We start from the raw sequence: 25624 nt of genomic DNA on the forward strand, positions 1-25624 counted from the left end.
TCTGCACCACCCCTCAGAACAGAACCACTTGACTGCTGTCTACATTTGGCTCCGTGGTGATGGGTTTCCCCACAACTCAGGTTGTGGTCCTCAGCTGTTTTCTTTCAGTGTCATCCCTTTTGGTGTGTGGGACAAGGAGCTGGGGAGCTGGCACCTTTGGCTTATTCTCTTTTACTATCTGTGGAAGTAAAAAATGCTCTAAAAGTGTCTCGTGTATCTTCACCAGGCTAATCAGTCAGGACTTCCCCTTGCCCTGTGTTCAAGGTTGATGACTAATACATGGGACTGACTGGAAGCAAATAGATACAAAGGATACTAAGGTTTTCAGATAGTTGCTTTGTGAAGGCAGCCAGAAACCTGGAATCAAACTTTGACAGTCTTCAAGCTTGCACAATAGGAAATGGGTGAAAACTCATACAGCCCCTGAGGAGCACAAACTCCTCAATGTCCAATCCAGATGTAGCTAGAGAAGATAATGGAGAAGGAAGACCCTCCCAGAGGGTCTACTTCAAAAATCTACTTTCAGAGAGCAGAATCTGAATCTAATCAGGCAGAGGAACCACCTAATACTGCCTAGTAGAACTTCAAAGTTGATCCTGACTAGCAACAACTATGGGTCTCTCTCTACTCCTCCCCTTTCTGAAAGGGAGTTTTATTTTAGTTATTCTGTTCCTGCCCCACCATTGTGTATTAGGTATGTGATTGAGCAGGGCTAAGGAGGGGGAAGCAACTTGTCTTTTTAGTCCATATGTCACTGGGCCATAAAGTTGATTCTGGGAGAGACTGTAGCAGACCTTTAGTGATTCAGACATATCCCTTCAATGTGTAAGTACATTGGCAAACTTCCAACTGCCAGCATCTGTGTTTTTTTGCATAAAGGCATTCTCTGATGCCAGGAGTCTGCTTTACCACCTACACAGTAGGTTAGAGGGTGAGATTATGACCCATGACTGACAGGTGTACACAGACTCTTCTTTGCAAACTTCTCAATTGGGATACTCTACTCTGGTTCCCAGAGGTAAACCAAATCTAGCTTTGGATGCTTTCTTTTCCCTTTCTCATCCTCTTACCTGTGTTTCTTTACTTACCAAATAAAACACTTGAAAAGTCTTACTTAAGAGCCTGTTTTCTGTGGGAACTCAAACTGAGATAAAAGGCGCAAGATGTGTGTTTCCCTTTCATGGTGTGTGTCGTTGTTGGGATGCTGTCCAGCGAGGGATTGCAGTTCTCATCTACTCTAGGTGAAGTCATGTGACTGAGTTATAGCCAAAAGAATATAGGTAGAAGTGGTCCATGAAAACCTCTTGTACTATCCTCCACGCTTCCTTACTCTGGACGTCAACACACAGGGCAAGCTTGGAAGCCACATGTTGCAAATGGCAGAGACTGTCTCAGTCTTGATCTCTGAATGACTGACCAGAGCTGGGCAGGTGAATTCTTCACCCCTGCCTCTCTAACAAATCACCACCACTGCTGCCAGTTGGGCTTTCTTCTATTATGTTAAGTCACTGAGATTTGGAGCTTCAACTTCTATGGCAACTGGTACCAACCTAATCAATCTAAACTTGACAAGGTTTTCACAAATGTGTGGTCACTTCAAAAATTGTCTTTATTACCTCAAAGGCCCTTGGAAAGAAGAGAGAGTAAAATTGCTCCAGAGACAAACACTAGAGACCACATGGGGAAGATCATGGACTATGGAAGTGGGCTGCCTGGTTTGAATCCTGGCTCTGACAGGTACTATTGCCTGACCTTGGACAAGTTTCTTAATCTCTCTGTGCTTCACTTTCTTCCTCTATGAAATAGGGATAATAATAGCATCTACTCATAGGGTTACTATAAATTAATGTTTGAAGAGCACTTATTTCAGTGCCTGGTACACAGTTAATGATAAATTTACAAATTCCTGGGTGCCTGGGTGGCTCAGTGGGTTAAGCCTCTGCCTTCAGCTCAGGTCATGATCTCAAGGTCTTGGCATCGACCCCCCATTTGGGCTCTCTGCTCAGTGGGGAGCCTGCTTCCTCCCACTCCCGCCACCTGCCTCTCTGCCTACTTGTGATTTCTCTATGTGTCAAATAAATAAGATCTTTTTAAAAATTTACAAATTCCTAATTTTCCAAAGGCCATCATGAAGTCTTTATATTGTTTCCCACAATATAATTTCCTACCTTCTGCTCTGCTATTGTGAGAGGTTGTGCCAAAGCAACAGAGATGGCTTTAGCACTTTGGATGTTCTTCCTTTGCAATATGACTTTGTTCTTGTACATAGGACATTTTCACAGTTTGCTCCACTCAGAGGGCAGATGGCACCTCTGCCCTATTGGATTCAGGCTGTGTTAGCTTTAGGTAGATCATTAACCTTAGAAGAAATGTTCATCTCTTGACCCTACTTGGTTTTTGTCCAAAGGCCTACAGACAAGATTGCTTAACCCATTTTTGAGACAATCATTTATGTGCATTTATTCATCTATTTGATACTTTTCTTGGGCCCTATATAACAGCAGGCATTATTTTCTTTCTTTTTAAAAGGATTTTACTTATTTGAGAGAGTGTGTATAAGCAGAGGAGGGGCAGAGGGACAAGCAGATTCCCCACTGAATGAGGAGCCTGAAACAGGGCTTGATTCCAGGACCCTGAGATAATGAACTGAAATGAAGTCAGATGCTTTACTGACTGAGCCTTCTGGATGCCCTATAAGACACTATTTTCCAACATTAGGATTAGTATGTTGAACAACAAAAATGTGATGCCTACTTTTATAGACCCTACTTCCTTTCAAAGTTATGAATGAATGAAGGAAAAGCTGAAACAGTTATAAATGAGCACCATACCCATGAAACTCATTAATCCAGTAGTAATATACTAGAATCTTAAAAAATAAATGTTAGAAACTAGTAGCTAACATAATCCTTACTTGTGCCTCTTTCATGAAGAAGTAACTTATGTACGAATTGTGCTCTTGTGGAGTACATCTAGAAGATGTGAATAAAGCACCATAAAACATTTATTTAAGGGCATTAGAGATTTAGAGGTGCCAAATTAATAGAAAAGGGAGGGGATAAGAGACATAACCTTAAGACCAAACATATAGGGATATTAAAATGAGGGTAAAATTGAAGACTAATTTCTCTCATAAAAAAAAAAGATGAGATAGATGCAAAATATCCTAACAAAATATCCTAAACAAATATCCTAAGCAAAACATTTAAAATTCAAGTTCAGCTATATATTAAAAACATTATATGTAACAACAAAGTGGAGATTATTCCAGGAATGTAATAGTGGATTAACATTTAAAAGTCAGAGTAGTTCACCATGTCGACAGAAAAAGGAGGAGAAATCATATGATTATCTCCATAGGTACAGAAAAAAAACTTGATAAAAATTCAGCTTTCATTCATGATTTAAAGAAAAAAAAATAGGCAAACCAGGAAGGAAGGGAGCTTCTTTAATTTGATAAATAATATCTAAAATGAAGCAAAACTCTAGCAAACATTTTACCCAATGATGAATTATTGAAAACTTTCCTCCTCTATCAGTACTTCTATGTAGTGATGTACTAGAAGTCCCAGTCAGTGCAGTAAATCAAGAAAAAGAAATAAAATTATAAGAATTGAAAAAGAAGAAACAAAAACATGATTCACAAAGGCACAAGGATGTACACAGAAAATCCAAAAGAACTTATTATAACTAATAATGTAATTTAGTAAGATCACTAAATTCAAGGTTGGTATACAAAAACCAATTGTTTTTTTCATATACCAGCAACAAGCAAGTGGGAAATAAACTAAAATCATGACCCCATTTATAATAGTACCAAAAGCCAGTTGCTATCTAGGAACAAATCTAGTAAGGATGTTCAAGACCCCTAAACTGAACACTACAAAATATTATCAAGAGAAGAACTAGTAAAGAAGGCCTAAATAATTGCAGAGATATACCATGTTCATGAATTGCAAGGGTCAATATTGTGGCGATGTCAAATCCCTCCAAACTGATCTGTATTTTTGGATAGTTCCAATCAAGTATCTGCAGGGTTGGGTTGTTGTTGTTTTTTTTTCCTGGAAATTGACATGTCAGTTCTAAAATTTATATGGTACGGCAAAAGCCAAAATAGTAACAACAAACAAACCCAAGTCTATCTTGAAGATGAAAGAATCCAAGGACTTATGTCATGAGTTTGCAAGACTTAAAGCTATAGAAATTGAGACAGTGAGATATAAATGGAAGGCTTGATCAGTAGAACAGAATGGAGAGTCCTGAAACATATGTATAACTGCCTAATTTTGAACAAAGTTTATATTAAAGTACAATAAGGGAAGAATCATCTTTCCAGTTATGGTGCTGGGTCCACTGGACATATACATGGGAGAAAAATGAATATAGGCTCCTATCTCACACCATTCACAAACATCAATTCTAAAATCTCCTAGGCCATGTGGCTGAGCTTTGTCTTCTATGACATTATGCTAGCTCACCAAGTTATTTAGTTTATAACTATAGTTATATAGTACAAATTAAAGGGCTTATATATCATTTGTTAAATTCAAGGAGACATGGGTGCCTGGGAGGCTCAGTTGGTTAAGCATCTGCTGTCAGCTGAGGTCATGATCCCAGGGTCCTGGCATCAAGTCCAGCATCCAGCTCCTTCCTCAGTGGGGAGCCTAATCCTCCCTTTGCCTGCAGCTCCCCTTGCTTGTGCTCTCTCTGACAAATAAATAAATAAAATCTTTAAAAAAATAAAAAATAAAATTCAAGGAGACTTAATGAGTGAATATTAAGGGGGGAAAAAAGTCAGTAAAACAAGTCACCTGCTTCTTTTAACCCAATTTCTCTTTAAACTGACTGGAAAATAATCTGTCTATGTATTTTTTAAAAAATCATTTCCAGGTGGATTCTAGATCTAAATGTAAGGGGTATGTAAAATCTATGAAGCTTTCAGAAGGAAACAGAACATTTTCATGAACTTGGTACTGGCAAGGATTTTTTAAACAGTATGTAAAAAGTGCTAAACATAAAGGAATATGTTGGAATTTCTCTCAGAAATATTTAAAATTTGTGTTTACCAAGAGACACTATTAAGAGAGTGAAAGGTATGCCACAAAATGGGAGAAAATATTTGAAATACATCCAACAAAGTTCTCATAGCAATAATATATAAAAAACTCCTACAACTCAATAAAAAAATAAGCAAACAATCCAATAGAAAAATGGGCACATCCCAAAGGAAGTTATCTAACTTGCCAATAAACATGAAAATGTATTCAGCTTTATTATTTATCAGGGTAATTAATATTAAAACTATGATGAACTTCATCATGTACTCCAGAATAGCTAAAATTTAAATAAGATTTAAATTTATAAATTTTATTTCATTCCAAACTGAATATTAACAAGGACATGGGGCAACTGGAACTTTCATACACTGTTGGATGTAGAAGAGTGGAAATTGTACAACCACATTAAAAAACTGGCACTTATTAAAGCAGAATATCGGTGTACCCTGGAATGTAGCAACTGCATTCTGTTACTATATCAATAGAAATGCATACACATCTTCAGCAACAGACAAATACAAGAATTTTTACAGCAGGATTACTTCGTAATAGCCTTAAATTGAAAAAAAAATAAAAAGCAACAACCACATTTCCATCGATACTCAATGATATATGTTCACCATTGGAATACCACCGAGCAATGAGAACTATAATAAAGGCATGCCTCATTTTATTGCACTTTGCTTTAAATTGTGTTTCACAGTGACACACAGTTTTACTGTGTGTCATATTTCACAATGGGAGGTTTGTGGTAACCCTACGTCGAACAAGGCAGTGGGTGCCCTTTTCTCCAACAGCATTTGCTTGCAGTGTGTCTTTGTGTCTCCTTTTGGTAATTCCCACAATATTTCAAACTTTATTATCATATTTGTGACAGTCATCCGGAATCTATGATTATGACTCACTGAAAGTATAGATGATGGGCAGCATTTTCAAGCAATGAAGTGTTTTTAATGAAGGTATGTACATTTTGATAGACATAATCTCATTTCATGCTTAACAGACTACAGAATACTGTAAACATCATTTTCATATGCTCTGGGAAACCACAAATTCATTTAAATCTCTTCATTGTGATATTTATTGCGGTAGTATTTAACCAAATCTGCCTGGATATATATGAAACAACAGAGCTGACAAATGTAAGCACAAATGTGATGGTGCTCAAAAACAGAATAACAATGACCATTGGTCATTGGTGGCTATAAGGCAGGAGTGGAGGGGTCTTGTAGGGTACTGGTAATATTCCCTTTCTCTATCTGAATACTGGCCATATGAGCTGCTCACTTATGATTTATACACTATGTGTATGTTCAAGTTCAATAAAAGGTTTGCATTAAAACTATATAAATTCTTGGGGTGCCTGGGTGGCTCAGTGGGTTAAGCCTCTGCCTTCAGCTCAGGTCATGATCAAACCCTGCACTGGGCTCTGCGCTCAGTGGCGAGCCTGCTTCCCCTCTCTCTCTCTCTGCCTGCCTCTCTGTCTACTTGTGATCTCTGTCTGTCAAATAAATAAAATCTTTTTTAAAAACTATATAAATTCCTTTTCTTCTAGATTAGACAAAGGAAAAGACTCTTATTCTCATTTTCAGAAATTCTAAAGGTCAAAGAATTCCTTGACTCCAAGGAGAAGTAGCTGAGACCCCTCTTAGAACCTCTGCCCTCTCATGTCTTCAGCATGGGGTGGATGTAGCAGGCTTTCAGGTCTTGTATGCCATTATCACAGCAGGTACCGAGGAAGGGTTTACCTCTTAGCAGTCTCTAGGGCAAATCTTATGCCAGGGACATCCTGATGAGCATCTCAGCAAAGTGAGAACTTGTTCATCATTTTCTTTGGGTTGCTCTTCAGCAGGGATCACTGGTCCAGAGATTGCTTTAATCTCTGACCAGAAAGATGTAGTTATTTCCAGCTCAAGAGCAGATAGGCTGTGGTCAGCAGGGGTGTTGACTGCCTCTCTGGAAAGCACAGTCCCTGTGTAACTGAGGCTCATATGCTTGTCTCAGTGGGCTCCAGCTGGTCTTTGCTCCAACGTCCAGAGGGTCACCAGATGTGAGGGGACCTCTCCTCACTCCACCCTGTCCCTAGTCATCTGGTACACAGAGAGAGACAGTGTATGTCCCTTAAATTGAAAACTTAACTCAGTTGGCTAGAGGTGGTGTGAAGAGGTAGAGGAATTAGGACAAACTCCCACTGGGTTGTCCAAAGATGGTGAAGTCTGTAAGGTACAGAAGGAAGAGGGTAAGCTGTTTGAGGTGTGTGTGTGTGTGTGTGTGTATGTGTGTCTGCATGCATACACGCATGCCCGTGTGCATGTGTATTAGAGAGAAAAGAGCCCAGGTTTGTATATCATGATCTCATGCCCTTGACCTTGTGAATTCTGTGATTTACAATCTTTTCTAACTCCTTCAGGACTATCTCTGGCCTCCGTGAAGGCAGGGTCAATCTCTGCCGGAGGGAAGAATTTGTTACAATCTTGACTGGGACTGAAACAAACAACAATATTTACTTAGCAAAGATTCATCCTTTGCACACAAGACGAGGATGCAGAATAAATAGTTACGATGGGTTCAAAAAATATAGCGCAGTCTTACATTCTTAAGGCCCTGTTCCAAGGATGCTTTATTAGACAAGCCTTGGTTTATAGTTTGAATAATTGTATTGCCAATCCCTAAACTTAATTCAATGAAAGCCTATTTAAAATATATTTAGTGCTAAAGAATTGAACTAATACTTTATACAAGAGGCACCCACACAGCCAATATGCATATAGAAAGATGCTCAGCCTCATTAGCCATTAGAGAAACTCAAAATTAGAGTGTAAAACCAGTAACACTCTTACCAAAACAGAATGTGGAGCAACCAAACTCATATTCTTCCTTTTTTTTTTTTTTAAAGATTATATTTGTTTATTTGACAGAAAGAGATCACAAGTAGACAGAGATGCAGGCAGAGAGAGAGAGGGAAGCAGGCTCCCTGCTGAACAGAGAGCCAGATGCGGGACTTGATCCCAGGACCCTGAGATCATGACCTGAGTTGCTGGCAGAGGCTTAACCCACTGAGCCACCCAGGCGCCCAAGCTCTCATATTCTTAAGTTGGGAGTGCAAATTGGTTCAACCACTTTGCAAAACTGTTTGGTAGTACGTATTAGACATATTTCTACTTATTGACCAAGCAATTACTCTTCCCAGGAAATATCCTACAAAATGCATACCTACATGTACTAAAACACATGTGCTAGAATGTTTATAGCAGCACTCTCTGGCTCTTTATAAGAGCACAAACTAGAAACTACTATCACCAAAAAGAAAGATAAAGAATGGGATAATATGCAACACAGAGAACACATGAAAGACAGCTATACACAACAACAATGAGGAATCTTACAAATAAAAACTTAAATGAAAGAAGCCAGACACAAAATTGTATATATTATATGGTTCCATATCTATAATGTTAAAAAATCAACAACATTTGTCTATGTTGTTAGAAGTCAGGATAACGTATATCTTTGCAGGGGAATGGGAAGCCACTGAAAGAAGGCACCAGGGACCATCCCAGCTCTGTTCATGTTTTTTTGTTTTGTTTTAAAGATTTTATTCATTTATTTATTTGACAGAGAGAGAGAAAGAGCGAGAGCAGGAACACAAGCAAGGGAGTGGGAGAGGGAGAAGCAGACTTCCCGCGGAGCAGGGACCCCCATGTGGGGCTCCATCCCAGGACCCTGGCATCATGACCTGAGGGAAGGCAGAAGCTTAACGTCTGAGCCATCCAGGCCCCACCTCTGTTCGGTGATGTGGGTGGTGGTTATACGGATGTGTTCACCTGGCGATAATTCGTTGTGCACTTACGATGTGTAAAGTTTTAGGTTTGTTTATTATACTTCAGCAAAAGTTGTTAAAACTTGATCTAAATTTTCCCCAAGTGGAGCTCACAGACTTCAGGAGGACTGGGCTGTAGGCGGCAGGACCAAGCAGAAGCAGCGCTCTCAGGTTCAGTGTCTCACCTGACCTTAGCCTTCAGCAGAGGGTTGTACAGAACCGTGTCTTTTACAAGAGGGGCTTCCGGGAGGGACCTGGAGCGGGCTGCGGAGAAGCTTTCGAAGAAGAGTTTGATGATTCCTGAAAATTGTGCTGAAACTTTGTGCGTAAGTGTGCACATGCTTCCCTGGGGGAAGAGTCCCTAGGTTTCATCCTGTGGATCCCCATTCCTATGGAGTCCGTCTTTTCCAAACATCTAAGAGCTGCTTGGCTATATGATGGCCCAGGGGTCAAGGAACTGACGTTCTAGTCACTAAACTGGGAGTCCGGCGGATCACTTGCCTCCGGCCTCGGTTTGTCTCTGAGAAGGCCGACAGTGCAGCGGAGTCCGAGTTTGCTTCCACTCGCACCTCCGGCAGGCCGACCCCCTCCCGCGAGCAGAGGTGCAGCCTCGCGGCTCTTGGAGCTGGGCCGAGGGGGTGGCCGCGGGTCAGCGGGAGCGTAGCCCGAAGCTTGCCGCGCTCCAGCCTTGCGGAGGGCCCGGGCTGCAGGCGAGCGGCCCCTGGGAGGGGTCGGGGGGTGTGGCGAGGGTGATTTGCCCAAAAGGCTGACTCTTCGGAGTAGGCGGATCCGCCACCCTAACCCAGACCCTCCGCAACACACAGCCGCCTACTTAGGCGCAGAGAGCCGCGAGTCAGTGTCGCCTACCCGCAGCGGACTATGAGGCTCGCCATCTACGCCCTGCTGTGTGCAGGGACCCTGGGTGAGTGCGCTCTGGGAGCCCGGTGGGGTCTTGCTCTCCAAGACCCGGACTGGGTGCCAGCGGAGGGTCAGTCGTAGAGGGACCCCGCACAGCCTGGGTCTAAGGAGTCCGGAAGCAGCCCAGGGCCTGGCTGGTCCCAAGGTGCTTCTGCCCGGTGGTGCTCGCAGGCACCCAACAAACTTTTGTAGCCTAGGGCAGGGGCCCAAATCCGGCTTGCTTCCTGATGTACAGCTGGGGGAGCTAAGGATAGCTTTTTACATCTTGAAATGGTTGAAAGAAGATAAAAAGAACAACAATTTTGACACATGAAAATTATAAGAATTTAAAATTTCAGTATCTATAAATAAAATTTTATTGGAACACAATCGTGCTCATTCAGATGAAGTATTTATTACCTGTGGTTGCTTTCTGGCTTCAAGGACAGAACTGAGTAGTTGCTACAGAGACCATATATCCCACAAAGCCTAAAATACTCACTAGCCCATTCCGGAAAAGATTTATGACACCTGGCCTGGAAGCTGTTGTTCCTGTTCACAGCCAAGGAAATAGGATCAGAGGAGAGAAGGGATTTTCCCCAGGGTTCATGACTATGTTATCATTAAGTAGGAGAGGGGCTTAGTGTTAGGTATTCTTGTCCTGTCAGGTATCTAACCAGGAGGGGTTTTTCTGCTTTGAACTGTACAACATCTCCCATCCTTACCACACAAGGAAGAGGTAGAGGAACATATGGGAAAAGCAATCATCCTAGAATAGGATCCACCTGCCACTCAGTTCTGTGTGACTCTGGGCCATCCCTTACCTCACTGAACTGGTTTCCTCCTTAGTTCAGTAGCAATTGCTTTTTCACAACCAACACTGCAAAAGTATAATGAGATAATGTACCTAATGATAGAGCTCTAGACACAGGTGAGTATCACTGATAAAAATCCTGCACATAAATGTAGGGGGCTCCTTCTTGTGTTGGATAGAAGGAGCCCAGGGCTCTCAGCTGGGTAACTGTAAGGAAGGTAAGTTGTGGTACATGGTCAATGGGCTCATGCATATGAACCACCCCCCCACCAAGGCTCAACAAGTGTTGGTTCTTTCTAGCCCTGGTTCCTCAGGCTCAGCCTCAGGCTGTTGTTGTTTGTTTGTTTTTAAAGATCTTATTCATCCATTTGACAGAGAGAGAAAAAGTGAGAGAGGGAACACGCAGGGGGTAGCGGGAGAGGCGGTTTTAAATAACTTCCGGAGTGGTAAGGTGTCTTACCTGAGGAGAGGGGTAACCTGGGGACGGCAGGGGGAGAACAAGGCAGGCAGGGCAAGGAGCGCGATGGCCTACCACTGCCACATGGGGCCACACAGCCAGATCTGCTGGGGCTGGGAAAGGCTGGAAAGATAGTGGACAGCCATGTTCCACCTACAGCCACCAGGAAATCCAGAGTGAAGGCCCTTGGTTGCTCCCCAGTTCCTCCTGGATAGAACGTGTGTTGTTTTTCTTCCTTTATCTCCTCTCCTGGCAATGTCAGGGCACTGAATGAAAGCTCATTTCCCAATCAGCTCTTTATTTACAAACCAGAGGCAAGAGCTGCCTACCTCTCCCCCATTCCCACAACCCCACGGTCCTTCCCACTGGGCACTGGATATGGATCAGGGTGGAGTCTAGGATGTGCTTTCTTCAAAGCTCAGTGTTCTCTTCTGACAAAAGCTCTTCTGATGGCAAATGCCAGACAGGCAACCAAACAGCTTAAAATTAAAAAGATCAGAAGAGGGGGGGTTGTTATTAGTAGACCTTGCAAGAGCCAAGAACCAAAGGTTCAGAACAGTCTGTACGTCCACTTTGGCCTCCCCCTTCTACCTCAGCCTTTCCGGAGCCTATGAGATTTCTCCACGCGGTGAGCATGTGGCCACCAGCAGCTTTTCCCTCCCAGGATCCATCTGAAATATCAACAGTGGGCCCTGAATGTCCTTTCTTGAAATTGTCACATGACTGACATGGAGTGTTACTGAATTGGCTTAGGCTAGCTGGCTTGTAGTCTCTGTTTCTCTTTCTTTTTTAAAATAATTTTTACTGGGATGCCTGGGTGGCTCAGTCAGCTGAGCGGCTGCCTTTGGTTCAGGTCATGATCCCAGCGTCCTGTGATGGAGTCCCACATTGGGCTCCCTGCTCAGCAGGGAGCCTGCTTATCTCTCTCCCTCTGCCTGCCACTCTGCCTACTTGTGTTCTGTCTTTATCTCTCACTGTTAAGTATACATGTAGTTTAATGAATTTTGGTAACTCCACCTGCCCATGTTACTTCCACCATGATCAAGGTATAGAACATTTCCATCACTCCCAAAGTGTCCTCCTCCTCCTCATTCCCACTTTCTGCCATTATAGATAAGTTTTGCTGTTTCACATAAATGGAATCACCCAGTACATAGTCTATCATGACTGGCTTCACACAGCACAATTGTTTAGCGATTCATTCACATTGTTGCATGTTTCAAAGTTTGTTTCTCTTTATTGATTAGCCCTATTCCACTGTATGGCTTTACCACAGTTTGTCTACCTCTTCAGCTGTTGATGAACTTTTGGGGGATATTATGAATAAGGCTGCTTATGAACTTATTGTATAAATCTTTGGGTAGACATGTTTTCATTTCTTGTTTTTTTTTTTTTTTGGTGTTGTTGTTGTTTTGTTTTTAAGATTTTATTTATTTGTCAGAGAGAGCACAGAAGCAGGGGGAGTGGCAGGCAGAAAGAGAACCAGGCTTCTTGCTCAGGGACACGATCTGAGGACCCTAAGATCATGACCTGAGCCAAAGGCAGACAGATACTTCCCAGACTGAGCCACCCAGGCACCCCAGGTTTTCATTTCTTTTAGGCAAGTTTCTAGGAGTAATATTTCTGGGTCATATTTAACTAGTTAAGAAAATTCCAAATTTTGTTGAGTAGTTGTACCATTTTACTTTGCTGCCAGCAATGTAGGACAATTTCAGTTCCTCTGCATCCCACCAACGCTTGGTATTATCAGTCTTTGCACATTAACCACTTCTGCTGTGGTATTTCACCATGGTTTTACTTTACATTTCATTGATGAACAGTGATGTTGGGTGTCTTTCTATGTTCTTACTGGCCACTCATGTATTTTCTTTTATGAATTATGTGTTCAAATCTTGTCCCATTTTTAAAATTTGGTTATTTGGATTATTACTGAGTTAAAAGCCCTTTATATATTCTGGATACAAGTCCTTGGTCACATAGATGTATTGCAATTATTTTTTCCAAGTTTGTAGCTTAGCTTCTTTTCATTTTCTGAACACCATCCTATGAAGAATGAATGTTTTACATTTTGACCAAGTTCATTTACCAAATTTTTATGTTTTGGTTATTACATTCTATGTCCTCTCTAAAAATATAATTGGCTGCTCCAAAGTTGCAACATTTTGTTTTATTTTATTTTATTGTAGAAGTTTTTTTTTAACATATAATGTATTATTTGCTTCAGGGGTACAGGTCTATGAATCATCAGTCTTACACAATTCATAGCACTCACCATAGCACCTACCTTCTCCAATGTGCAGCACCCAGCCACCCTATCCCTCCCACCCACCCCTCAGCAACCTTAAATTTGATTTGTGAAATAAAGAGTCTCTTATGGTTTGTCTCCCTCCCCATTCCCATCTTGTTTCATTTTTCCCTCCCTACCCCCACGATCCCCCACCCTGCCTCTGAAATTTCTCATATCAGTGAGATCATATGACAATTGTCTTTCTCTGATTGACTTATTTTGCTTAGCATAATACCCTCTAGGTCCATCCATGTCATTGCAAATGGCAAGATTTCGTTTTTTTGATAGCTGCATAGTGTTGCATTGTGTATATATACCACATCTTCTTTATCCATTCATCTGTTGATGGACATCTAGGTTCTTTCCATAGTTTGACTATTGCGGACATTGCTGCTATAAACATTCAGGTACACATGCCGGATGACTACATTTGTTATAGCTTCAGCTTTTCTGTTTTGATCTATGATACATTTGTAGTTTTTGTGTATGGTTCAAGTAAATGTTGAAATTCATTTTTCTCACATGAATATCTAGTTATTCCAGGACTTGTTTTTGTTTTTAAGATTTTGTTTATTTGACACAGAGAGAGAGAGCACAAGCAGGGGAGCATTGAGCAGAGGGAGAAGCAGGCTCCCCACTGAGCAGGAAGCCCGCCCGATGAGGGACTCTATCCCAGGACCGTGGGATCATGACCTGGGCTGAAGGCAGATGCTTACAGCCACCCAGGCATTCCCATGACTTGTCTTCAAAAAGGATATTCTTTCTCCACTGAATTACCTTAGCAGCTTTGTTGGAAATCTGCTGACTCTATAAATGTGGGTTACTTTCTAGACTCTCTGTTCTCTGTTCTGTTCTGTTAAGCTGTATGTCTCTCATTGTGCCAATATCACACTGTCTTGATTACAGTAGCTTTATAGTAACTCTAGAAATCAGGTGGAATGAGCCCTTCAACTCTATGGTACTACTTCAGGGTTGGTTTGGCCATTTAGATACTTTGTGTATACATACACATTTTTGTTTTTTTGTTTTTTTTTTTTTTTAAAAGAGTTTTCTTTTTTTTTTTTTTTTTTTTTTTAAGATTTTATTTATTTGACAGAGAGAAATCACAAGTAGATGGAGAGGAAGGCAGAGAGAGAGGGAAGCAGGCTCCCTGCTGAGCAGAGAGCCCGATGCGGGACTCGATCCCAGGACCCTGAGATCATGACCTGAGCCGAAGGCAGCGGCTTAACCCACTGAGCCACCCAGGTGCCCCTACATACACATTTTTGAATTGGCTTGTCAATTACTATAGAAAGGGAGTTTAGTCTTGAAATATTTTTGAGGTTTCATTTAATATATAGATCATTTTGAGAAGTGTTAACCCACCACTCTCAGTTATTTTACCAGGAAAAATGGGTAATTTGGGAATAGCAGAAAATCATATTTCAGGGCATGTAAGCTGTGGCAAAACCGTAGGTAAGACTAGAGAACAAAAGACAGGAGATTTTTTGTTTGTTTGTTTGTTTGTTTGCTTGCTTGCTTTGTTTTGTTTTGTTTTAAAGAGAGAGAGAGAAAGAGGGTAGTTGGAAGGTGCTATTATAAACAAGAAGACCGTTGGAGAAAACCGGAAATTTTGAGCATAGTGGGTTTTCAGTGGCCAAGTTGTGACAGTCTCTTATCGGCTGGGCTGTTGCTTGGCATAGAGAAAATCTCTTCCTCCTGCTGAGGTAGTTAAGTATATGTTTCTTCCTGTTAGGAATGCAGGGTACCTCCCTTCCTGTTGGGGTTTGCAATTGACAAGGAGTGGTAAGGTGTGAGAACTTCTGGTTCTGGGCTTCCTGCTTTATTTATTTACTTATTTTTAAAAAGATTTTATATATTTTAGAGACAGAGTGTGAAGGAGAGGAGAGGGGCAGAGCTGAACGCGGAACACTATGTGGAGCTTGATCTCAGGACCCTGAAGTCATGACCCTGAGCCAAAATAAAGTTAGATGCTTAACCAACTGAGCCACCCAGGCATCCCAGTTGGCGGGTTATTTTTATTTTATCACTTGGATGGTATTATTCCTTTGTCTATGACTTGTCTACAAAAGTCATAGACAAAAAGCCTATGATATTTTTCTGACAAAAAGTCTGTGATATTTATTATCTTTGTTCCTCTGTACTTAATTTGTCTCTTTTATCTGGTTGCTCTAGAACTATGAGTTTGTAGTTTTCTTAACATTTTCTTAACATTTCTTAACATTGCCCAGAAAAACTCTGGGCAAATTGTTCTTCGTGTATTTTTTCAGGCCCCTTTCCTCTTTTCCCCTAGGATTGCATTTACATGTATGTTAGATCACTTGACATTGTGTGAAAAGTCACTTAGTCTCTTTTTATTGGTTTTTCAGTCTCTCTTTTTTTTCTCTCTCTGAGCTTCCTTTCAGAAGACATTCAATAATGTCTTTCAAGATTTCATTTATTTATTTGTACAGTATATTGATTGGACAATTCCACACATCATCTAGTGCTCATCACCATAAGTGTACTCCCTAGTTCCCATTATTTATTTCATTCATCCCCCCACCCGTCTCCTCTGGTAACCAGCAGATTGTTCTCTACAAGTTTCTCTCTCTCTCTCATTTTTTCCCCTTTGCATGTTTGTTTTCTTCCTTAAATTCTACATTCAAATGAAGTCATATGGTATTTGTCTTTCTCTGACTGGTTTATTTTGCTTAGCTTTATACTCTAGCTCCATCCATGTCTTTGCAAATGGCAAGATTTCATTCTGTTAAAGGGGTTCATTCCTTTTATGGCTGAATAATATTCCATTACCTATCTATCTATCTCATCTTATCTATCCATTCCTCTATCAGTGGACATTTGAGCTGCTTCCATATCTTGGCTGTTGTAAGTAATGCTGCCTTAACTATAGGAGAGCATGTATCCCTTTGAATTAGTGTTCTTTCATTGTTTGGGTAGATACCCAGTGGTATGATTGCTGGATTGTAGGATGGTTCTATTTCTAACTTTTTTCAGGAACCTCCAAACTGTTTTCCACAGTGGCTGCACCAGTTTGCATTCCTACCAACACTGCACAAGTGTCCTTTTTACTCCACATCCCTGCCAACACTCGTTGTTTCTTGTGTTTTTTATTTTAACCCTTCTGACAGGTGTGAGTTGGTATCTCCTTGTAGTTTTGATTTGCATTTTGCTGCTGATGAGTGCTGTTGAACATCTTTTTCATGTTCGTTGACCATCTGGATGTCTTCTTTAGAGAAATGTCTGTTCATGTCTACTGTCCTTTTTTAAAAAGATGTTATTTATTTATTTGACACACACACACACACACACACACACACACACACAGAATGAGAACACAAGCAGGGGAAGTAAGAGAGGGAGAAGCAGCATCCCTCCTGAGCAGGGAGCTGGATGTGGGACCCAATCTCAGGACCCAGGGTTCATGACCCCAGCCGAAGGCAGAAGCTTAACCACCTGAGCCACCCAGGTGCCCCTTCTGCCCATTTTTCAATTGGATTGTTTGGTTTTGGGGTGTAGAGTTGTATAAGTTCTTTATTGATTTTGGATACTAACCCTTTATCAGATATGTCATTTGCAAGTATCTCCTCCTATTCCATAGGTTGCCTTTTAGTTTTGTTGATTGTTTCCTTCTCTGTGCAGAAGCTTTTTATTTTTATATAGTCTCAGTAGTTTTTTAAAAAATTTTATTTTTTTTTAAATTTATTTTTTATTTTCAGCATAACAGTATTCATTATTTTTGCACCACACCCAGTGCTCCATGCAATCGGTGCCCTCTATAATACCCACCACCTGGTACCCCGATCTCCCACCCCCTGCCCCTTCAAAACCCAAAGGGAGTTGGGGGAAATTGGAAGGGGAGGTGAACCATCAGTAGTTTATTTTTGCATTTGTTTCCCTTGCCTCAGAAGACGTATCTAGGAAGAAGTTGCTATGGCTGATGACAAAGTAGTTATTGCTTGTGTTCTCTTCTAGGATTTTTATGGTTTCAGGTCTCATATTTAGGTCTTTAATCTATTTTGAATTTGTGTTTGTTTGTGGTGTGAGAAGGTGCTCCAGTTTCATTCGTTTGCATATTGCCTTTCAGTTTTCCCATCACCATTTGTTAGAGAGAATATCTTTTGGGGCGCCTGGGTGGCTCAGTGGGTTAAAGCCTCTGCCTTCGGCTCAGTTCCTGATCCCAGGGTCCTGGGATTGAGCCCGCATTGGGCTCTCTGCTCAGCAGGGAGCCTGCTTCATCCTCTCTCTCTCTCTGCCTGCTTGTGGTCTCTGTCTGTCAAACAGATGGATAGAGTCTTAAAAAAAAAAAAAAGCATCTTTTCCCATTGGATATTCTTTCCTGCTTTGTCAAAGATTAATTGACCACATAATTATGGGTTTATTTCTATTCTGTTCCATTGATCCGTGTGTCTATTTTTGTGCCAATACCATACTATTTTGATTACTGCAACTTTGTGATATAACTTGAAGTCCAGAATTGTGATGCTTCCTGTTCTGCTTTTCTTTTTCAACATTGCTTTGGCTCCTGGGGGTCTTTTGTGGTTCCACACAAATTTTAGGATTATTTATTCTAGTTCTGTGAAAAATGCTGTTGGTATTTTGAAAGGTATTGCATTAAATGTGTAGGTTACTTTGGGTAGTGCAGACATTTTAACAATATTTGTTTTTCCAATCCATGAGCATTCTATTTCTTTGTGTCATCTTCAATTTCTGTAATCAGTGTTTTATAGTTTTCAGAGTACAGATCTTTTACCTCTTTGGTTAGGTTTATTCCTAGGTATCTTATTATTTGGGGTGCAATTTAAATGGGATTGTTTCTTAACATCTCTTTCTGCTGCTTCATTATTGGTGTATAAAAATGGAACAGATTTCTGTACGTTGATTTTGTATCCTGTGACTTTACTGAATTTGTTTACCAGGTCTAGCAGTTTTTTGGTGGAAGCTTTAGGGTTTTCTATATATAGTATCATGTCATCTGCAAATAGTTACCGTTTTACTTCTTCCTTACCAATTTGGATGCTTTCTATTTCTTTTTGCTGTCTGACTGCTGTGGCTAGGACTTCCAGTTTTATGTTGAATAAAAGTCCTGAGAGTAGAAATCCTGGCCTTTTTCCTGACCTTAGTGAAAAAGCTCTGTTTTTCCTCATTAAGGATGAAGTTAGCTGTGGGTTTTTCATAAATGGCCTATATTATGTTGAGGCATATTCCTCTCAACCTACTTTGTTCAGGTTTTTTTTTTTCTTGAGATTTTTATTTATTTGTTTGTCAGTGAGAGAGAGAGGTGGGAAGAAAGAACACAAGCAGGGGAGTGGCAGACAGAGGGAGAAGTAGGCTTTCTGTTGAGCAGGAGCCCAATGCAGGACTCAGTCCCAGGACTCTGGGATCATGACCTGAGCCAAAGACAGATGCTTAACTGACTGAGACACCCAAGCCTCTGGTTGAGGATGTTTTGTTTTGTTTTATCAAGAATGGGTGTTGTACTTTGTCAAATGCTTTTTCTGCATCTTTTGAAATGGTCATATAGTTTTTATCCTTTCTATTGTTGATATGATGTATCATTTCTCATAGCTTGATTTGCAAGTATTGCAGAACATTTGCACCCAGGAATAAATCCCACTTGATTGTGGTGAATGATTGTTTGATGTGTTGTTGAATTCGGTTTGCTAGTATTTTATTCAGAACTTTTGCATCTATGTTCATTAGGGATATTGGTCTGTTCTAGGTACTATCTCTTCTTTAATTGTTTGGTAGAATTCATCTGTGAAGCCATCTGGTCCTGGATTTTTGTTTGGGGGGAGTTTTTTTTATCACAAATTCAATTTCTTTGCCAGTTAACAGTCTGTTCAACTTTTCTATTTCTTCCTGTTTCAGTTTTGGTAGTTATCTGTTTCTAGGAATTTATCCATTTCTTCTAGGTTGTCCAATTTGTTGGTATATAGTTTTTCTTTTCTTTTTTTAAAAAATATTTTATTTGTTTATTTGTCAGAGAAAGAGAGAGAGAGTACAAGCACGGGGAGCAGCAGGCAGAGGGAGAAGCAGGCTCCCCACAGAGCAGGGAGCCCGACAAGGGACTCGGTCCCAGGACTCCAGGATCATGACCAGAGCCAAAGGCAGTAGTAGCCTAACCAACTGAGCCACCCAGGTGTCCCATAGTTTTTCACAAAATACTCTCTTATGATTGTATTTCTGCAGTGTTGGTTATTATTTTTCTCTCTAATCTGTGATTTTGTTTGAGTCCTTTCTCTTTTTTTCATGATAAGTCTGGCTAGAGGTTTATTAATTTTTTTGATTTTTCTTTCAAAGAAATACCTCCTGGTTTTATTGATCTGTTCTTTTTTTTTTTTAAGTTTCTGTATCATTTATTTCTGCTCTAGTCTTTATTATTTCCTAATACTCCAAATGTTTCTGTTCTGCACATGGGCACATGGCCTCTGGAGTTCTGTTCTGTAGCTTGCTCTCCCTTCCCTGGGCTGCTGCTATGGAAAGCTTTTTCAGATAGGGTTGAGGGGCTCCATTTGCCATTTTCGAGTGCGATTCTGTCTAAGGTAGTTTGGCATTTCCTGTCCCATCTCTTTTCATATTTCCTACTTAGAGTTAAAAGGCAGTACGGATTTTGGAGTCCGTCAGACTTGGGTAGTTCAAATACACTGGACTTCATAAAAAACGAGGAGCTGCTACTGTTGTAACTTTCATCTTCTGTATTTTATTTAAAATAACTTTTGGCTCAAATACTACAGATTTGTAAAGAACATTTTACCTTTGTAATATTCTCTATGCTTATTACTATAGCTTAAAATGCCAGTGAAATAAACATATACTGATTTAAATGCCCCAGCATTTAGTGTCATGTAAGATTAGAGTATCCAACGTCAAAAGAAAGACTAATTCAGTAGGCTCAAGATTCCTTCCCATAGGTTTCTTTTATCTTTTTTTCACTGAGGTGACATGCACTAACATCAAATCAATTATTTGAAAGTATATAATTCAGTGGCATTTAGTATATTCACAGTGTTGTGTGGACTACCATTTCTGTCTAGCTCCAAAACAGTTTCATCACCCCAGAAGAAAATCCTGTACCCATTAAGCGTCAGTACACATTCCTTTCTCCCCCAGCCCCTGGCAACCACCAATTTGTTTTCTGTCTCTATAGATTTACCTATTCTAGATAGTTCATGTGAGTGGAATCATATAATGTATAGCCTTCCATATCTGGTTTCTTTCCTTTAACATATTAATCTTGAGGTTCACCAATGTGTAACATATAGCAGGACTTCATTCTTTTTCTTGGCAGAACAATATTTCACAGCTTGGATAGACCAGATTTTGTTTATCCATTCATCCACTGATGTACATTTGGGTTGTTTCTGTTGCGGCCAGCGTGACAAATCGACCAGGAATGTGGGGGTAAGAGGATGGTGAAAAGAAATTAAGAGACAAAGAGATGGGGGAAGAAGGAGCACCAAAGAGGATGTCCAATAGTCCCGAGTTTATTCAAGGCAGCAAGGCATTATATAGCTAACAGAAACAATCACAAGAAAGTATCTATTTTTAGCTGATTACTAAAGAGTTTGCAACATGCACAGAAAACCCTTCAAGCTTTCCCATTATCTAGGGACCAGCCAAGAATTTATGACCCCGACCAAATCATTTCTATCTGACTAGCAAACGTGTGGGAAGTCACGTAGGTGAGCGCACAACACATAGCACAGACCCTTTCTCAGTGCTACTCGACTTTATCGACCTAAGCCTTTTGTTTGGCTATTCAGCCTTTAAAGGAGGCACAAGTCAGGGCTTGGTTTGGTCCTCATCTCGAGCCTTACCGTGGCCTCCCACATGTTTCTGCCTTTTTTGACCAGTGCGAATAGTACTGCTATGAATATTTGTGTATGTATATTGGAATACCCAATTTCAATTCTTTGGGATATATACTGAGGAGTGGGATTTCTGGATCATATGGTAATTCTGTGTTTGCCTTTTGGGGGGTGCTTTTGGCTTTTTTCTCCAAGGGGGATGGCATACAGTGAAATAGGAGTTGAGAATTCACGTGAGCCATGCAGCTAACCCAATTTTTGTCTATCCCACTCAACGAACCCTTTATTATCTTTCACCTCTTCTACCAGCAGAGAAAGATGAGTGCTGTGGGTGCCTTACAGTTCTGGCCTCTGTCCCCTAGGGCTGTGTCTGGCTGTCCCTGGGGAAACTGTGAGGTGGTGCACCATCTCAGATCACGAAGCCAGTAAGTGCTCCAGTTTCAGTGCCAATATGAAAAGAGTCCTTCCAGCGGATGGTCCCCACATCACCTGTGTGAAGAGAACCTCTCACCTCGAATGTATCAAGGCCATTATGGTAAGTTGCAGCTGCCAACAGGAGAGTGGAAGAAAATTCATACTTCCTTTCTCTGTGCTTGTTATTGTTTATTGCTTCAGAACAACTTTCTTCCCACAGGAACTAGACCATGCTTTAGAGGAGAAAGAAATAAGCTGAAGACCTGAAAGTACAGGGACTGTGTGTAGAAAAATAATATAGGTGCTCAACATTCATTAATAGTAAAAACAATAATAATAATTAAACAACTAATAAAGAAGGATTCATTGAAAATGCCTGTGATAAAGCAAAGCCAGACTGCACTGGAAAATCCATAAAGAGTCAGAAATAAACAAGAAGTTGTAGTTTTACCCTTATTACTTAACATTGTTTTTAGAATTTCCCAGCAAAAAGATACAAAATGCATATGGGATAGAAAGAAACAAATAAAATATTCATATTTTCAGATGATTGCATGTCTGGAATATACAGTGGGATAAAGGAAAATATTACTCTAATTGTGAATAGGTTATATAAATTTAATAAATTAAATTTAATTAATATATCACAATGTCATTTTTGTATAATAATGGTCATTAGTTGGGGGAAAGTAGCCCAAAATTACAACTCATTTTCATTTAAAACAATATACTATAATTCTATTATACTATAACATAGTCTACTATAATATAATAGAAAAACCTTTCAGGAAAAAAATCATAGGAGAGATCTGCAAGATTGTTATAATACAAAAGTCCAGGACAAACAAACAATATTTATCAATGAATTAAAATATATGTCATATTCCTAAATGGGAAGACTAAATATCATATACTTGTATATCTTGCCAAAGAATAAGTTTAATATAATTTACATCAAAATACAGTCTTTTTAAAAGAATCAATTGAATAAAAATATATATAAATAAATATATATTATTTTAAAATATATAGTTTATATATATAAATATATATAAATAAAAAATATAAAAATCCTAAGAAAAAGCACATGGATGAGGAAATAAATAGTATTATGAAAAAGAAAATAAGCATGGGAGTGGATGAGACCTACTTGAAACTTGAAAAATATTAAAGTAGCAATGTTACAGAGCCCAGGGTCCTGGTGTAGATGTAAGAGACGTGGAAGAGAACAAAATTTGCATATATTCGCAGCTTTCTTTACATACATTCATCCATCTCCTTGTCTATGTGATATGAGGCAGATGTCAAATATGATCAATACCCAACATCAGGGTACTAGGGCTCTAGGTTTAATAAATTTAAGTAAGATACATGTGGATTTATATAGATTTATATATGATAAAGTAAACTTTCTAAACAAATGGCTAAAGAAAAGATTCTTTAGCTGGACAATTGGGTAATTATTTAACAAGGAAAATCAAGTGGAATGTTTAATCCATTTACCAAAACAAGCTCTCAGTTTGACTCAATTTGACTAATAAAGATAGACATCACAAGATAAATCACAGAGGTAGATAAACTTGGAAATGTAAAAATTATAGATCTCTGACAAAAAAAAAAGGAAAGCCTTAAGCATATGAAAATATATTTGCATCAGCTATGACAAACCAGCTAGGGCAAAAACTAGATAAAGATGTCATTTAAATATGTAAGAAATGCTTAGAATAATAAGCTATAAACAAACCACTCACAGAAATTACATGTAATAAATAATATAAAAATAAGGGAAAAGTGTTCATCCATTTTTAAATTTTTTTCAAAAGGTTATTTATTTATTTATTTGACAGAGATCACAAGTAGGCAGAAAGGCAGACAGAGAGAGAGGGGAAGCGGGTTCCCTGCTGATCAGAGAGCCCCATGTGCAGGGCTCTATCTCAGGACCCTGGGATCATGACCTGAGCTGAAGGCAGATGCTTTAAACCACTGAGTCACCCAGGTGCCCTGTGTTCATCCTTTTTAATAATCAAATGCAAATAAGTGCAAATAGAGCCATTTCTTAAAGTAACAGTTTTTACCTAGAAATGTAGTAACATCTCTTAAATGATAGCATTCTTTTGCTGGTAGGTTTCCGTGACAGTAGGATACGTTGCTATTGGCATTATAAATGATAAATTCTGTGTTATTTCTGGAAAACACTCTGGAAATATTCAGTAAGGGTCACAAACATGCCCACAAACTTTTATTTATTTTTCTCTGATTCATCGATGAGTGGGGGGAATGATTCGTTACAAGAATTAGACCTTATACAATTGTGGGAGCAGGTTAAACACTTTCTGTGGCACTACTGTCTTTGCAAATGCTCTTGGAGCTGGAGGAGGAGGCAACCAGGAAGGGGAGATGTATGTAAAGTGGAGGAAGAGCAAGAACAGTCTGGAACCTCAGGCATGACCTGGAGCCCATGGATGTAAACTGAAACCGCTGTCTCTAATTGCTTCTGACCTTGGCAGTGTTCACTAGGCCCAGTGGCCTTCTTTTCCTTTTACCTTTATATTAACTCCCTCATTTTCTCATGTGAATTTAAGTTGGTTTCTGATACATGCAACCCATAGATATTAATTATACATAAACATAAATACATAAATACCCAAGTATGAATACATACATAGAAAAAGATGGGATAGGGAAAAAGGAGGCAAGTATAGAGAAATGCAACACTAAATTCAGAAAAAGCCTAGGTTACTTCAAATGTCAATTAATAAATGAATTTTAAAAAATGATTTCCATGATGGGTTGGGAAATGATCCAATGTCATTTCTGAGAAGATGCTGTGAGGTGGCTGCTTCTCACAAGAAGGAAGGAATGCTGGGCTGACAGATACTTGAAGAGGGAATCCAGATCTGTGAGTGCAAACCCTGACTTCTTATGGATAGAAATATTCAATAATTCACTCATTCACTTACCCAGTAAACCTTTATTGAGTGCTTACCTGTAGTAGGTGCTTCTCTGGGTACAGCAGGAAACCAGCAGGAAAATACACACACACACACACACACACACACACACACACACACACGCACATACACACGCACACACGCACGCACGCAAGTGTCCCCACCTTGATCGAGTTTACATTCCAAAGAGAAGGGCAAGCAGTAAACAATGAAAACTTCTCAGGTGGTTGATAAAGGCTAAGGAAAAAACAAAGGGGAGTCCAGCATTCATACATGAAGTGGTAGTTTTAAGATGTGGCTGGAGAGAGCCTTGCTGGGAAGGTGACATTCAAGCAGACACTAGGGAGGGAAGGAGGTCTGACCCATGCAATATCTCTGGGTCAGTCATCCCTGGCAGAGGGCTAGGTTAGGGCTCCCTTCATGTTCTGGTCTCTTCTATTTCAGGCCAATGAAGCAGATGCTGTGACCCTTGAAGCAGGTTTGGTGCTTGAAGCGGGGCTGCCCCCCTTCAATCTGAAGCCTGTCGTGGCAGAATTCCATGGGTCAAACATTGGTGCGTTCTTCCTGGGGCCCCAGGTCTCTGATTTAACATTGCAGCTATGGGGGAGAAGGCAGGGTCTCTGCCAACATTTCACCTGAAGGGAACAGAATTGCTGGAGCTCTTTGGATCAAAAGAGGGTGTCATCTACACTGACCCATAAGGGTTGGAATGCTGACTCTCCCTGGGAAGCTATGAACTGTGTGCATCCTAATGGAAGTGCCCTTGGTGCTGCTGGATAAGGGGGGCAGGGCTTTCTGGGGTCCATCACCTACCCGTGGGGCTGCGCCATTGGGAGGCCCAACTCTGGAGACACACAGACCTGGACAGGCTCTTCCTGGTGCTGAGTCCCCTGCAGGTGCTACAGAACATGGGTTTGTGAATGCTGTCAAGAGAGGTTTGGTGGGGGGGGAGTCAAAGAATAAGGTTTTGCCTCCTCCCTGTACTTGTCCATTAGTGTCATCAGTGTGTGCGTGAGCATAGCCCACCTCAGTTGGACTCCTATTTGCAGAGCCCTGGCAAAATCCCGGGGTACCCCTGCATCCTTCCTCCCAGACCTTCACCACTTTGTCTGGGCT

At 40.3% G+C, this 25624-nt stretch overlaps 1 protein-coding gene across 2 annotated transcripts in view; it reads left to right on the forward strand.

Moving 5' to 3' along the window:
• Positions 1-9569: 9569 nt before the first annotated feature.
• Positions 9570-25624, forward strand: part of LOC116584745 (inhibitor of carbonic anhydrase-like) — a 43534-nt gene continuing 27479 nt past the window's right edge. The window contains exons 1-3 of one of the 2 annotated variants that reach the window (XM_032333471.1): positions 9570-9799; positions 21506-21678; positions 24953-25061. In XM_032333471.1, coding sequence (XP_032189362.1) covers positions 9757-9799; positions 21506-21678; positions 24953-25061 — 325 coding nt within the window. In that variant the 5' untranslated portion in view covers positions 9570-9756. The remainder of the gene's footprint in view (positions 9800-21505; positions 21679-24952; positions 25062-25624) is intronic. The other variant, XM_032333462.1, reaches the window with a different exon arrangement.

The sequence above is a fragment of the Mustela erminea genome, chromosome 1 (assembly GCF_009829155.1).
Source record: "Mustela erminea isolate mMusErm1 chromosome 1, mMusErm1.Pri, whole genome shotgun sequence".
Taxonomy (NCBI): Eukaryota; Metazoa; Chordata; class Mammalia; order Carnivora; family Mustelidae; genus Mustela; species Mustela erminea.